This window comes from Oncorhynchus keta, chromosome 27 (genome assembly GCF_023373465.1).
Source record: "Oncorhynchus keta strain PuntledgeMale-10-30-2019 chromosome 27, Oket_V2, whole genome shotgun sequence".
Classification (NCBI taxonomy): Eukaryota; Metazoa; Chordata; class Actinopteri; order Salmoniformes; family Salmonidae; genus Oncorhynchus; species Oncorhynchus keta.
The window spans coordinates 35,594,181-35,610,381 of NC_068447.1; the positions used below are offsets into that span (position 1 = coordinate 35,594,181).

The 16,201-nt window shown below is 42.4% G+C and overlaps 1 protein-coding gene across 8 annotated transcripts in view; it reads left to right on the top strand.

Annotated features, from left to right (window-relative positions):
• The window catches only part of LOC118360314 (calmodulin-binding transcription activator 1-like), a 579,426-nt gene that overhangs the window by 539,748 nt on the left and 23,477 nt on the right, over positions 1-16,201 (top strand). For 6 of the 8 annotated variants that reach the window (XM_052482220.1, XM_052482216.1, XM_052482217.1 and 3 more), the window contains 2 exons: positions 2,710-2,836; positions 3,158-3,292. In XM_052482220.1, the coding sequence (XP_052338180.1) occupies positions 2,710-2,836; positions 3,158-3,292 (262 nt within the window). Of the gene's footprint in view, positions 1-2,709; positions 2,837-3,157; positions 3,293-10,209; positions 10,332-11,035; positions 11,351-16,201 lie in introns of those variants that run through there. The other 2 variants (XM_052482223.1, XM_052482222.1) reach the window with 2 other exon arrangements.

Here is a 16,201-nt window from a genome sequence, read left to right on the forward strand (position 1 = left end):
GGAAAGCACTTTATGTATCAAGTCCCTCCATTTGAAGGTGTCATAAGTATTTGGACAAATTCACTTACAGTGTATTACATTGACAGTCAAAAGGTTAGTATTTGGTCCCATATTCCTAGCACGCAATGATTACATCAAGCTTGTGACTACACACTTGTTGGATGAATTTGCAGTTTGTTTTGGGTGTGTTTCTGATTATGTTGTGGGATAAATCCATTTGAATTCAGTCACTTTTTGACAGCAGCCCTTTTGATTTGAACGAAACCTTCCATAGATATTTGCCCGTCGTAGAAATGCCCAGAAAGGGACTTTTTGGACCTGAATGTCAGAACATTCAGGAGATAAAAGGGGCTCATAGTTGACCTATTCTGCATACCCCAGCATACCACGAGACATCCACGTCTTCATCACTGGGAAATAGAAACGGTTGATATTATTTAAAAGATTACAAACAGTGTGGTCAAACTATTTGATCATTTCTGGAGGAAAAAAATATACATATAAAAATGTTCCTTTTATTTACCTTCAATGTCAATTAATAACGCTTACTTACACTCCAATTTGTTTCATATTTGCATATTTTGTCATTTAGACCCTATTTGATATCATCTATCATGTGTTGTTGAGACACAGCATGCTCTTCAATACAAGGTGGGTGTCATATTTTGACTGATAAATGTATTAAAAAGTGGAATCAAATTTAAATTTCAACTTTCAAGTAGTACTACAAAGATGGTTGGAGGTCCACACAACAGAGAATGTTGACTTGAAAGGGAATACCTGTTGTTTTAAATTATACTGTCCTCCATTGGAATCATATTGAAATCATAGAAATATAGATAGTAGAATAGACTATTTAGGGTAACGTTCGACGGTGGGTGGGCCGGTGGTCCTCTTTGTGGTAGTAATTAGAAGTTAAAAGTTAAATGTCAATGCTGTACCATCTAAATTGCAGTGGTCTGAAGGGATAGGTCCATTCTATGAACGCAATTTCTATTAATGAAAGGACACCCATCCTGTATTCAGGAGCATGTTGTGTCTCAACTGATGGCGGGCACAACACAAACACCTCAGATTATGTCAATTAGCGTCTAAGCTACTACATGTGCAAATATTTAAAGGTTAAAGTTTTTTCATAAAAATATATATATCAAATAGTTTGACCACCCTGTTTGTAATCTTTTAAATAATATCAACCGTTTCTATTTCCCAGTGATGAAGACGTGGATGTCTCATGGTATGCTGGGGTATGCAGAATAGGTCAACTATGAGCCCCTTTATCTCCTGAATGTTCTGACATTCAGGTCCAAAAAGTCCCTTTCTGGGCATTTCTTCCATGGGCAAACATGTATTTTTAAAATATTTGTATATATATATATATATATATATATATATATATATATATATATATATATATATATATATATTTTTTTACTTGGCAAGTCAGTTAAGAACAAATTCTTATTTGCAATGACAGCCTACCAGGGAACAGTGGGTTAACTGCCTTGTTCAGGGGCAGAACAACAGATTTTTACCTTGTCAGCTCGGGGATTCGATCCAGCAACCATTTGGTTACTGGCCCAACACTAGGCTACCTGCCACCCCATGGAAATATAAATGAATGGTAAATAATGTATTGTGTCATTTTGGAGACTCTTTTATTGTAAATAAGAATACAATAATTTTCTGAACACTTTCACATTAATGTGGATGCTGCCATGATTACCGATAATCATGAATGAATCGTGAATAATGATGAGTGAGAAAGTTACAGATCCAAAAATATCATACCCCCAAGACATGCTAACCTCTCTCCATTACAATAACAGGGGAGGTTAGCATATCCCCAAGACATGCTAACCTCTCTCCATTACAATAACAGTGGAGGTTAGCATATCCCCAAGACATGCTAACCTCTCTCCATTACAATAACAGGGGAGGTTAGCATATCCCCAAGACATGGGGGTATTTTTGGGGGCTATGATATTTATGCCTCTCTATTTATGTATTTATTTATGCCTCAAACTGCAAATGTATCCAACAAGTTTGCAGAGTCACAAGCTTGACATAGTCATTCTGTGCTATAGGAATATGGGACCAAATACAAAAAAAATGGACTAAATTGAATACACCAGAAGTGAAGTTGTCTAAATACTTATGACACCTTCAAATCGGGGGGACTAGATAGTCTAACGTGCTTTCACTTCTACATGGTACAACAGATATGTATGAAAATACCCTCAAATAAAAACTGACAATCTGTACTGTCACCTTTTTATAAAACATTTAAAACCCAAAATGCTGGAGTATAAAGCCAAATTAAAAGTGTTAGCTTCACTGTCCAAGCAAGTAAATGAGTAAGAGAGGGGAGTTTACTGTATGTACAGAGAACTTCGGTTTAATGCCAATGACACGGTTCATCCACAAGATGGCAACCACTTTGGTCAGACAAAAAAATGGCTGTAATATCACTGTCCAACCACAGGACGGCAACGCAGTAAATATAGCAGAGACAATAAACGGTTGTGTAATGCCACTCTTCCACCGCTAGGTGGCAGCAGTTTGAGAATACGTCCCTGTGTTCACGTTATTCCTATTATTCTCCATAAGATGGCAGCATGACATTAAATCATGGCCAAATTCACACTTGCTTATAAGTCCAGATGATCCAGTTTCCCGCGCTGTGAGTCTGTGTGCTATCTGTTTCAGGGAGGAGTGAAGGTGCTCATCACTGGTCCATGGCAGGAGGCCAGCTCTAACTACAGCTGCCTGTTTGATCAGATATCTGTCCCTGCCTCTCTCATCCAGCCTGGGGTGCTGCGCTGCTACTGCCCAGGTAAGACTGGTCTCAGTGGCCTGGCCTTTGCACACCCTCTGGTCCTTCCACCAGGGTTAAACTGGAAACACTGTGTACTGTACCTACCAGGGATATCAGTCGTTATCTTTTAGACTTAGATCAGCATACATTACACGAAGGTCTTTACTCGTGTCTCTGTTCCTCAGTTGAGATTGTGTTCCTGGCCACTGAGAAGTTTCAAGAAGAAGAATATAATGTTCCTATGAGGTCTACAGGTGGTTAGAGTCCGGTGCGTTGGAGTTGTAGCAGTTATCAGTGAAGCGTCTGACTCGAACTCCCTCTGTCTGTCTCTGTCCACAGCTCATGACACTGGGCTGGTGACACTGCAGGTGACTGCCAGTAACCAGATCATCTCTAACTCAGTGGTGTTTGAGTACAAAGCCCGCGCTCTGCCCTCACTGCCCTCCTCACAACACGACTGGCTCTCACTGGACGGTAAGATATCTCGGTCTATCTTCCTCTCTCTTTTTGCCTCAATATGTCTTTCTGTGTCTCTTTGTCTCTCTCTGAATCCCTGTCTCTCTTTCTCTTTGCTTCCCCCTCTCTCTCTATCTCCCTGCTTCCCCCTCTCTTTCTCTCTATTTCCCTGCTTCCCCCTCTCTTTCTCTCTCTCTCTCTCTCTCTATTTCCCTGCTTCCCCATCTCTTTCTCTCTTTCTCTCTCTCTCTCTATTTCCCTGCTTCCCCCTCTCTTTCTCTCTATTTCCCTGCTTCCCCCTCTCTTTCTCTCTCTGCTTCCCCCTCTCTCTCTCTCTCTATTTCCCTGCTTCCCCCTCTCTTTCTCTCTCTGCTTCCCCCGACCCTCTCTCGCTCTCTCTCTATTTCCCTGCTTCCCCCTCTCTTTCTCTCTCTGCTTCCCCCCCCCTCTCTCTCTCTCTATTTCCCTGCTTCCCCCTCTCTTTCTCTCTCTGCTTCCCCCTCCCCCCCCCTCTCTCTCTCTCTCTCTCTATTTCCCTGCTTCCCCCTCTCTTTCTCTCTCTGCTCCCCCCCCCCTCTCTCTCTCTCTATTTCCCTGCTTCCCCCTCTCTTTCTCTCACATTCTCCTTCCCCGTCTCTTTCTCTCTCGTTCTCCTTCCCTGTCTCTCTTTCTCTCTCGTTCTCCTTCCCTGTCTCTTTCTCTCACTCTCTGCTTCCCACTCTCTCTTTCTCTCTCTCCCTGCTTCCCCCTCTTTCTCTCTTTCTCTCTCTCTCTTTTGCTCTCCCTCTCCCTATCCTTCTGCCCTGGGCACCAGTGAAGTGCTATCTGCTGGCTCATCCTAAATGACTCTCTGCTGTGCTGTCGTGTTGCCGCTCTGAGTGTCACAAATCACAACTACCTGTCCATTTACATTAGAGTCTGTTCTAGAGGCATGTGGCTGTGTGGTGGCGTGTCCATGGTCCATGATGGACAGTAATTACTTGAGGATTGAGTTGGATTTCAGTACATTGGAGAGCACCAGTCCTTTTCCTGTTGTCCTGTATCTGTGAGAGGATCCTGTAGTGTTAATAATGTGGTCTGATAGACATTTCAGAATCAATATCTGCAGTGAATCAACTTCATTATGGGCTTTCAGGACCATGGAGAACACTAGTCATCAGTCATCAGGTGTGATAGCAGCAGTGAGTCAACTCCATTGGGATCTTGGGATCAGGTTTTATTTCAGGACCATGGAGAACACTAGTCTTGTTCTGTGTCTTCAATGTTTTCTGGTGTCAGGATCAATAGTTGGGTCAAATGAGTACCTTTTGGGTAGTGTAAAGATTTTATTTTAACATTCTGCCATACAGAGCACATGTTCAACATAATACAAAACACATTTTCCCATCTCAAGAGGTTAATACCAAAATGACTACACTGAGAGACTATTAAGTGCCACATAAAGTCACAGGGTTGACCGTAACAGGGTTAACGATTCAACCAGCCATAGATCCACTGTCAGGGGAAATGGAAGCTTGTTTGCAACAGGGAGGGGCAATTGAATGCAAGCTTCATTACAATTACAAATGAATTGTAATTGCTTAAGAAATTCTAGCCTGTCTATCTATGGGGAACAGGGTTGACGTGTTGTGCTTGACACCCTCAGTTTTCCACCACAAAACACTAGAAAATGGCCCAAAAACAGTAGAACCAGCTCTTGCTTTTTACATTACCATTTGCCTTTTAGAGATTCAATGTTTCTTTTGAACATGAAAAAAGATGCACATATCGTTACACCATATTGAAAGCAGAGGTCAGTTCACGCGACAGGGTTGACATTAAAACGAGGGACAGACCTTTCACGTGATGTTGGGATTCAGTGGGTTACAATCTTCCTAGAAGTCACAGAGGGACATGTCTAAATACAGCATTTTCACACTTTAAGCAAGTCTTTATTCATACATAAAACATCCGATTGAATGAATTCTTCATGTGGTCTATATTGAAGGGCACTTGGTTTAATAAAACGGCCTTTCAAACCTTCAATATTGGTGCAAAATTCTGACTTAAAATATCAAAGTGAAACGGCCACTCCGTTCGTGGAACGACCCAATTGCAGTGGATCAACTGTAGTAGAAACTCAGTTCATCTTGGGTTTGATTTGGACCATGGCCCAGAACCATGAAGAGCACCAGTCCTTGTCCTGTGTCTTTCAGACAATGCTATTGTGTTCTGATAGACATGTCAGGATCAATATCTAATAGCTGAAGTGAATCAACTAAGTTGATCATGGATGTTAAGAGTCTTGGCATTACTGCAAATAGATCTCCTAGAACCACTATGACATACGTGAGTGCATGTTGCTCGGTACACATGGGAATTTAGATTGGCTGCACAATGAAGACTCGGGCTCAAGGGCTTCGCAGCAGGAAGTCTTGTGAATTAGTATATTTAGACTGCAATAGAGTGAGACACTGCAGGGATGTGTGTGTGTGTGTGTGTGCGTGTGCGTGTGCGTGTGTGTGTGTGTGTGTGTGTGTGTGTGTGTGTGTGTGTGTGGAGCTGAGCTGGGAGAGTGTTGCTACTGCAGTGTGTGTGCGACTGTGCATTGACAGGCTAAAGTAGGGCATGGTGAAGAGAGGGGAGGAGAGTACAGGAGTGGGCTGACGGGACCGCTGCATTGCAGACGCCCCTTGAGGGAGTGGGATTGAATAATCAAGAACCACCGGCTCCCAGGCAGACGTGGTGCGGCGGAACCAGTGTATCTCTCCACCATTCATTCATACAGTACACTCACCCTACTCTGTCTGCCTCACAGGTCCATTCATACAGTACACTCACCTTACTCTATCTGCCTCACAGGTCCATTCTACAGTCTGCCTCACAGGTCCATTCATACAGTACACTCACCCTACTCTATCTGCCTCACAGGTCCATTCATACAGTACACTCACCCTACTCTGTCTGCCTCACAGGTCCATTCATACAGTACACTCACCTTACTCTATCTGCCTCACAGGTCCATTCATACAGTACACTCACCACCCTAGGTCCTCTACACTCTGCCTCACAGGTCCATTCATACAGTACACTCACCCTACTCTATCTGCCTCACAGGTCCATTCATACAGTACACTCACCCTACTCTATCTGCCTCACAGGTCCATTCATACAGTACACTCACCCTACTCTATCTGCCTCACAGGTCCATTCATACAGTACACTCACCCTACTCTCTCTGCCTCACAGGTCCATTCATACAGTACACTCACCCTACTCTATCTGCCTCACAGGTCCATTCATACAGTACACTCACCCTACTCTATCTGCCTCACAGGTCCACCCCATACTCTCACCCTACTCTATCTGTCTCACAGGTCCATTCATACAGTACACTCACCCTACTCTATAGTCTCACAGGTCCATTCATACAGTACACTACACTCATCTGCCCCTCCATTCTCTACACTCTACTCTGTCTCACAGGTCCATTCATACAGTACACTCACCCTACTCTATCTGTCTCACAGGTCCATTCATACAGTACACTCACCCTACTCTCTCTGCCTCACAGGTCCATTCATACAGTACACTCACCCTACTCTATCTGCCTCACAGGTCCATTCATACAGTACACTCACCCTACTCTATCTGTCTCACAGGTCCATTCATACAGTACACTCACCCTACTCTCTCTGTCTCACAGGTCCATTCATACAGTACACTCACCCTACTCTCATAGTCTCACAGGTCCATTCATACAGTACACTCACCCTACTCTATCTGTCTCACAGGTCCATTCATACAGTACACTCACCATTCATACAGTACACTCACTCTCTCTGCCTCACAGGTCCATTCATACAGTACACTCACCCTCTCTATCTGCCTCACAGGTCCATTCATACAGTACACAGGTCCATTCATACCCTACTCTCTATCTGTCTCACAGGTCCATTCATACAGTACACTCACCCTACTCTATCTGTCTCACAGGTCCATTCATACAGTACACTCACCCTACTCTATCTGTCTCACAGGTCCATTCTATCTGTCTCACAGGTCCATTCATACAGTACACTCACCCTACTCTATCTGCCTCACAGGTCCATTCATACAGTACACAGGTCCACTCACCCTACTCTATCTGTCTCACAGGTCCCATACAGTCATACTCTATCTGTCTCACATGTCCATTCATACAGTACACTCACCCTACTCTATCTGCCTCACAGGTCCATTCATACAGTACACTCACCCTACTCTATCTGTCTCACAGGTCCATTCATACAGTACACTCACCCTACTCTCTCTGTCTCACAGGTCCATTCATACAGTACACTCACCCTACTCTCTCTGTCTCACAGGTCCATTCATACAGTACACTCACCCTACTCTATCTGTCTCACATGTCCATTCATACAGTACACTCACCCTACTCTATCTGCCTCACAGGTCCATTCATACAGTACACTCACCCTACTCTATCTGTCTCACAGGTCCATTCATAGAACCAGTCTCACTACTCTAGACTCCACAGTAAGCTAAGGAGCTGAGGGAAAACAGAGTCTGATCTATTACCTTGCTACTTCTATTAACCCTTTCCCCACTCCCGCTCTCTGCCTTGATATTATCTTGCTATTGGCATTGGCTTGTGGTTGTGGTTGTGGTTGTGGTTGCATTTTGCCGGTTATTTTGGATCCTCTCTTTTTCCATGTATGGTAATCATTTATTTGATGTATTTTTCCACTCTGTTCATGTCCAAAGATTTCATGCTGCGTTTTCAGATATATGACTCTGTTGCCTCATGCCTGTCCTGATGATACCTATAAATACTACATGGTGTTTGTTACGTTCATCCTGCTTGATGATACCTATAAATACTACATGGTGTTTGTTAAGTTCATCCTGCTTGATGATACCTATAAATACTACATGGTGTTTGTTAAGTTCATCCTGCTTGATGATACCTATAAATACTACATGGTGTTTGTTAAGTTCATCCTGCTTGATGATACCTATAAATACTACATGGTGTTTGTTAAGTTCATCCTGCTTGATGATACCTATAAATACTACATGGTGTTTGTTAAGTTCATCCTGCTTGATGATACCTATAAATACTACATGGTGTTTGTTAAGTTATAAATATGATACCTATAAATACTACATGGTGTTTGTTAAGTTCATCCTGCTTGATGATACCTATAAATACTACATGGTGTTTGTTAAGTTCATCCTGCTTGATGATACCTATAAATACTACATGGTGTTTGTTAAGTTCATCCTGCTTGATGATACCTATAAATACTACATGGTGTTTGTTAAGTTCATCCTGCTTGATGATACCTATAAATACTACATGGTGTTTGTTAAGTTCATCCTGCTTGATGATACCTATAAATACTACATGGTGTTTGTTAAGTTCATCCTGCTTGAATCGACTGAGCCCTGAAGCAGCTGATATAGTCCCAGATAGCACCCTATTCCCTATATAGTGCACTACTTTTGACCAGAGTCCTATGTGTGGAATAGGGTAGCATGTGGGGCACCCTAAGCCTGGGTGGTTGAACAGGCCATCCCCTTGGTCACTTGTCTCAGGTGAATTGATTCAGATTGGATCCAGGTGATTGGTGAGAGAAACTGATTCAGACTGGTGTCAGTTGATCCATTCATGTTTAAAAACTCAACATAGCAATTGTTTGTGTGCTGGAGATGTCCTTTCTATTTAAGTATGGTATTTTTTTCCATAAACCTGGCAGGACTGAAGGTATGCGAGTTCCCCCTTTTCTTTCAATCAAATTTTATTTGTCACATACACATGGTTAGCAGATGTTAATGCGAGTGTAGCGAAATGCTACAAATGCTTGTTTTACATACTACATTGTTGCAATGCTCTATTTAAGAAACACTCAACTCAATGTAGTAAATCAAAGTAGATAGATTGTGGTTTTCTTAATGCTGTTTACGCGGGACTGCAGTGGCTGGTATGATTAACATACTAACTGTCAGTAACCGTAGTGACAAGAGAAAAAAGAACAAGGTGATACAATAGTATCATCCAGGATCATCCCCCCTGCCCTCTGCCCTCAGAACAGACTCAATTTGTCGGGGCTTGGACTCTACAAGGCGTCCAAAGCATTTCACAGGGATGCTGTCCCATGTTGACTCCAATGCTTCCCACAGTTGTGTCAAATTAGCTGGATGTCCTTTGGGTGGTGCCACATTCTTGATACACACAGGAAACTGTTGAGCGTGAAAAACCCAGCAGCGTTGCAGTTCTTGACACAAACCGGTGCACCTGGCATCTACTACCATACCCCATTTAAAAGCACTTAAATATACACAATCCATGTCTCAATTGTCTCAAGGCTTAAAAATCCTTCTATAACCTGTCTCCTCCCCCTAATCTACACGGATTGAAGTGGATTATAAGGGATCATAGCGTTCACCTGGATTCACCTGGTCAGTCTATGTCATGGAAAGAGCTGGTGTTCATAATGTTTGTCCACTCAGTGAATATGTAGCCATTTTACAGCTGCACAATTAATTCTATTAAAGAATATAGTACGATATAGATGTTCATATGTCCACCTAATGCATTGTATACCGCTGCCTTTACATGCTTCATTTAATGACATTTTGCACGCGCTACAGCACAGATAAACGTAACCTAGAAAAGACACCATTCCAGAGCTACTATATATGTAATGCGACACTTAATCATTTGTGTGCCTGTATTGATCCATAATTCTCATTAACCTACATCATTTAATTCCCATTCTTTAATAATAATAACAAGAGTTTACATTTGCAGTAGGGTATACGCTAAAGCTATTGGGCTCTCTTTCCCTTATCCGTTCATTCTGAAACTGTGCTATGATGTGCGAATGGTACGTACACAGCTTCCTGCCTTCCTTGATTTGTCATAATGCAGAGTGGGGGAGGGGCGCTTTTCCTTTCCTCTGCAGCACTGCAGGTACGGAGCCATGGGCAGGACAGAAAACACTGAGATCTGGGCTGCAGGACAGGCTATTACCCACTAATCATTCTCTGTCCATGGTTCTGGACGGTCCCGGTGAGCACACTCGCTAATCGGGTACTGGTTCGTTAGGAAGACAGTGCGCGCCAAATTAAGCCACACAGAGCTGCTAACCTCGCCGGTTGGTTCTCCATCTAATTTGAAAGTAAAGAGCTGTAGTAAAACTATCTACCTACCCGCATAACAAACCAAAGGGCTGACGGTAGTCTACACTATGCATGGTCACCGTGTGCATGTTAGGTAGGCTAAATACGGTAAATTAGCGCAGACAGAGCAACAAGCGGTTTGCTCCAAATGAATCATTTTGATATAGACTGGAGCTGACATTTACCACGGGAGATAACGGATCCTTTGAATGCTACTCACTTTCAGGGACAATGAATCGAAGTAGGCCTAGCTGCAGGATACATATCAGGATGCGTCGAATATTTTCCCATAGGATCAAATCTAACGAGAGAAAAACCGAATTGTACAAAACACTTACCCACCTCAGTTCTGTGTCGGTCGGCAGTTGAAAATTAAAAAGTAAAAGTAACATTATAAATAGTAATGAGAGAGACAAGTTGGCGCGAGCTTTTAAAAGCTCGACGGCTTGAAGGGAAAACTAGGGCGTCTGTTTACCTGCGGCACGTGCGCACGACGTCTACTCGCAGCCATACGTTTTATTTTACTGCAGGCTAGTGAGGGACCGAGTAGAGAGAAGCACAGGAGGGGAAGGAGGGGGTCGGAGAGAGAAAGAAGTGAAGGGGAGGGGGCTATGATGGGAAGAGTAGTGAGCGGTCTTTATCTCTCTCTATCTTCCCTCACGTCGCTCTTCCACTTTGTTCTATTGTTGATGAGTGCTCTATTGAGCTTCTACACGGAAAGGATATTTTTACTCATAGCGTCATCCATTACCTACAAACTGTGGGAATTGGGAAACTGTGCACATCATTGAAATGCAGCATGCTTGGACTTCTGTCAGGATGCCAGTGAATGACATCTGCTTTTCCTAAAGAGAAGGGAAACAGTTGTGCTTTTCAGGGGGATTCTACCAATGGAAAATGAAGTAGAAGGTTAGATGTGTTTAGTTGCATATTTACGGTGGACGGTGTTGTGGTGTATCTGTGTGTTATCTACCGGCGACTAACAGGAGAAGTTCAGTTACACAGGCGTTAGCGGTATTACTCCAAGGCTGACTGTACATGAACTCTGTACTGTTTCAAGACGAGTTATACCCTGTCAGGTTAAGCAGCCAGTCTGGTCGTTTACTATTGTTGGTCATGTTTAGTTGTGTGCTTTCTCAAAATGTTTAGTTTCACTGTCTGTGACTGGCTCCTTCATTTCACACTGTAGCAGTAGAGTAGTTCGTGTGGAACTACCACTGTACTCTTTCAATCTGTCACATTATATCCCATTTCTGTTTTATTTGCATAGTCAATTAAACTGAAGCTTATCATTGGTTCCAGCACTATCCTGAACATGCATAGGCTTTAAATGGTAGCATGGTTTCACAGCTTAATATCACAACATAAGTATTACTCAAAAAGCCAGGTAGGTTACCAAAAGCCTGAAACTGTCGGCGGTGACAGGCGGTGATGCTTTCACGTGCAGGTGAAGGAAGTTGTTAGGATACAACTACTAGAGATGTCTTTTTGATGACTGGACACTTCAAATACTTTGTCTCATGGCTTCAGCGATATTCTGCAGAAGGGTTTTGTTACTAAATAGCTTTTCACGGGTTTCTAATAGCGCATTTCCCCCCTCTTGTTGATCATGTGATTTAAAAGTATCGAGGAGTCAGGCTAGGTGGCTGTCGCATCCTGTTGTTCGGTCATGCCATCTTTTTAGCTTCAGTCGCTAAATCATATGCATCTTACAACATGCCACAGTTGTGAAACTGGTTTTGTCTCGTTGTATGGTCTGTATTATGAGCACGCGAGAACTAAATAAGTCAGTTACTATTCATTCGTTTTCTAGCATAAAGTAAACACGCAAAAGGTAGCCTGCTGTAGCCCTCCTGGTCAACTTGCTTTTGAATTTAAGAAACACGACGCAGTGGATAGCAAAATGAGCGCTCGCGTAGCTTATTCTGTAAAGTCTGGAAGAACGTTTTCAGCACCACGGGTCATTGGACCCACTTAGTATCATGTTATTTTAGCTCTTCCCGTCATGTTTAATAACTGTAACAAGTCTGTTGATTTGAATGTAAACTCCGAATGTAGCCTATTACTCCCCCCCTCTGCAAAAAATATAAGTTAAGTTCTTTACCCTCTAAAAAGCCCTGTCGAGTTGGTGTCACATGACTGCATGTATTGACGATGTGAAAAGTAGAACATAACTTCAGAGTGGCATGTTGCAGTCAGTTTATCCTGTAGGACATTGGCAGATGTCAATTCTTGTTAAACTAATGATAGCTACACAGAAACCAGAGAAGCTATTATAATGTGCCTACCGTAGTTTGTTTCAAATGCAATTGTAATAATGCACTGCTGCAGGAGTTTGTCTTTTCAGAAATGGTTGATAGAATGAGAGCAGCTCCAGTGAAGTGGAAATGCTTACCTGGGAATGGCCAGCCTCTGGGCATGGCTTTACAGAAATGGAACCTGTGGAGGGAGGAATTGGCTTTTTGGAGAACATGACTCATTTGTTTCTGCTCTTTATGCATTACGTTTAAGGAAATGTGTGTCTTCTCTCTATGCATCCCCTTAAGGCAATTTGTGTCTTCTCTCTATGCATCCCCTTAAGGCAATTTGTGTCTTCTCTCTATGCATCCCCTTACGACAATTTGTGTCTTCTCTCTATGCATCCCCTTAAGTCAATTTGTGTCTTCTCTCTTTGCATCCCCTTAAGGCAATTTGTGTCTTCTCTCTATGCATCCCCTTAAGGCAATTTGTGTCTTCTCTCTATGCATCCCCTTAAGGCAATTTGTGTCTTCTCTCTATGCATCCCCTTAAGTCAATTTGTGTCTTCTCTCTTTGCATCCCCTTAAGGCAATTTGTGTCTTCTCTCTATGCATCCCCTTAAGGCAATTTGTGTCTTCTCTCTATGCATCCCCTTAAGGCAATTTGTGTCTTCTCTCTATGCATCCCCTTAAGTCAATTTGTGTCTTCTCTCTTTGCATCCCCTTAAGGCAATTTGTGTCTTCTCTCTATGCATCCCCTTAAGGCAATTTGTGTCTTCTCTCTATGCATCCCCTTAAGGCAATTTGTGTCTTCTCTCGTTGCATCCCCTTAAGGCAATTTGTGTCTTCTCTCTATGCATCCCCTTAAGGCAATTTGTGTCTTCTCTCGTTGCATCCCCTTAAGGCAATTTGTGTCTTCTCTCGTTGCATCCCCTTAAGGCAATTTGTGTCTTCTCTCTATGCATCCCCTTAAGGCAATTTGTGTCTTCTCTCGTTGCATCCCCTTAAGGCAATTTGTGTCTTCTCTCTATGCATCCCCTTAAGGCAATTTGTGTCTTCTCTCGTTGCATCCCCTTAAGGCAATTTGTGTCTTCTCTCTTTGCATCCCCTTAAGGCAATTTGTGATAACCCAATTCAAGTTCCACACATAAAACTGTTTTAGTAAATGTGTCTGTGTGCCTCTTCAATAGCTCTACCATAAGTTATAGTTGTTGGTAAATAGTAATAGCTAACCCCTTGCTGTTACCGTTTACTCAGGCTGAGCACAGTGTACTGTCAATAGTTGTGTGTTTCTAACACATAGCAGTGGGGGACTATTACCTGCCAAGATGCTGTCATATCATACCACAAGTCAGAACTATTACTGACACAGACAGGTGACTTTACATTGCTGTGAAACATGCAGTGATTTAAATCAAATCAATGTGTAGTGGTTGCGCACGCCGTTTTGCAGATATTATCACAGGTGCAGAGAAATGCTTATGTTTCTGGCTCCAACAGTACAGTAATATCTAGCGATACAATCCAAACATTTTAAGAAAGATTAAGAAATTGCTTCTGTTTAGCTGACTAACAAGTGTGAGCTGTGCCTTCAGACAGCTGCATAAGGGTATTGTGTTGTCATTTATCATAGTGTCATTCCATGTGTCTTCTTTAGGATAGCATTGTCCTGGTGTTATGAATAGGACACTGTAGGGCTCGTTACAGAGGGTCAAAGACTATAACCACAAGACATGCTAACCTCTCACCATTAACTATAACAGGGGAGGTTAGCATGTCTTGGGGGTATGATCTTTGACCCTCAGTGTAACTTTCGCACTCATCATTATTCACAATTCATTCAGGATTATCTGTAATCATGGGTAGTATCCACATGAATGTAGAAGTGTTTAGAAACATATTCTATTCTTATTTAAAATAAAAGTGAATTCAAAATTACATAATACATTATTTACCATGAATTTCTATTGGGCACAAAATAATCTGAAACACAACCAAAACGAACTGCAAATGCATCCAACAATTTTGTAGAGCCACAAGCTTGATGTGCGTGCTAGGAATATGGAACCAAATACCAAACTTTTGACTACTTTATTTCTGAGAATCTTTAGGGGTGTCAATAATTTTGACCCCTACTTTTTTTAAAATGTTTATTTCTTGTTAAACAAAATCTCTTTCTCCGAGCTATATTATTAGCCTAAAATGTAATGTAATGTAATTTCCCCAATTTGTTTGAGCATACAATATAGCTCAGTATTTGAACTATAGATTGTATACAGTCATTATTGCTCATCGTTATCAAGGGTGTCAATACTTTCGGACATCGCCGTACGTGTACAGGTCTAGTGTGATACCTTCTGTGCTACACTCTACAGTGCACGTTTGATATCATCATAGGTTTTGTGTAGTAATTAGCACAGCAGACGTTTGTCATTCCCTGTAATAACAGATACCAAGCCGTAATTCCCCTTTGTCGTCTCTTCTCGTGGCAGTTCACTGGCTTGTGAGAGCAGAGCAGTCTGAAATATAGAGTGCCTCGTCAGTCTTAACGTTGAATTGAAATGGAGCTGCTTCACCTCTGGAGCTGGACTGATGCCGTGAGGTCAGGCGCATACTACCTGGTTAGCTTATTTACAACCTTGCCAAGCGGGACTGTCATATTAGGAGTCGCTAAACAGGCTTATGTGTGAAGTATAAAGAATCCATCGGCTTTTTGTTGCAGCTGTGTGCCCCTCTATTGTTATGTATGAAGAATCCTGTAGAGTGTAGAAGATCCCTGTTGCATGAATGATCCGATTCTATCTGAATTATACAACGATAGAGGAAAAGCCTCAGCTAAACTTGTTGCTTTACGTTAGTCAATACTAATGTGTTGCGAGAGAAGGTGAGAAGCCTACTTCCTGGTTTTCTGCTGATATATACTGTACTTGTTAACCATTACTGTGCAATCGATGCAACATGGATTTTCTCCTGCAGAATTCACGTGCAATGAAGGTCCCGGGGGGTTACGAACCAGGTTAGAGATGGATAAACTTTATTTGTCCACTCGAGATGGGAATGTGTCTTCTGTTTTTATCTGCTTCTGCTTTGATTCACCCCCGACACACACGCGCGCACACGCACACACACACGCACTCACTCACGTGCGCACACACACACACACACACACATTAGGTTGGAGAGGCTGGTGCAATGCCCAATGAGCAGATGAGTTCCTTGCTCAAGGGAACCCTTCTGGTTGCAGGCTCAACCCCTCCAGATTTTTACCCCCATCAGCAGTGGAATCCGAACCGGTAACCCTCCGGTTGCTGGCACGCATCTCTAACCTCAGGGCAACCGCCACCCATAATAATATAGAGCATAACATAAAGCAACATTACAATTACAATAATAAAATGAATAATAATAATAAATAAATAATAAAAGCTGCATCAATAGACTGCACTTTTCCTCTCATTGACCCCTATAATCACGCAGGTAGATGTTTATTGGGATGAGTCTTGTCCTTGAGGCAGAATTGAGC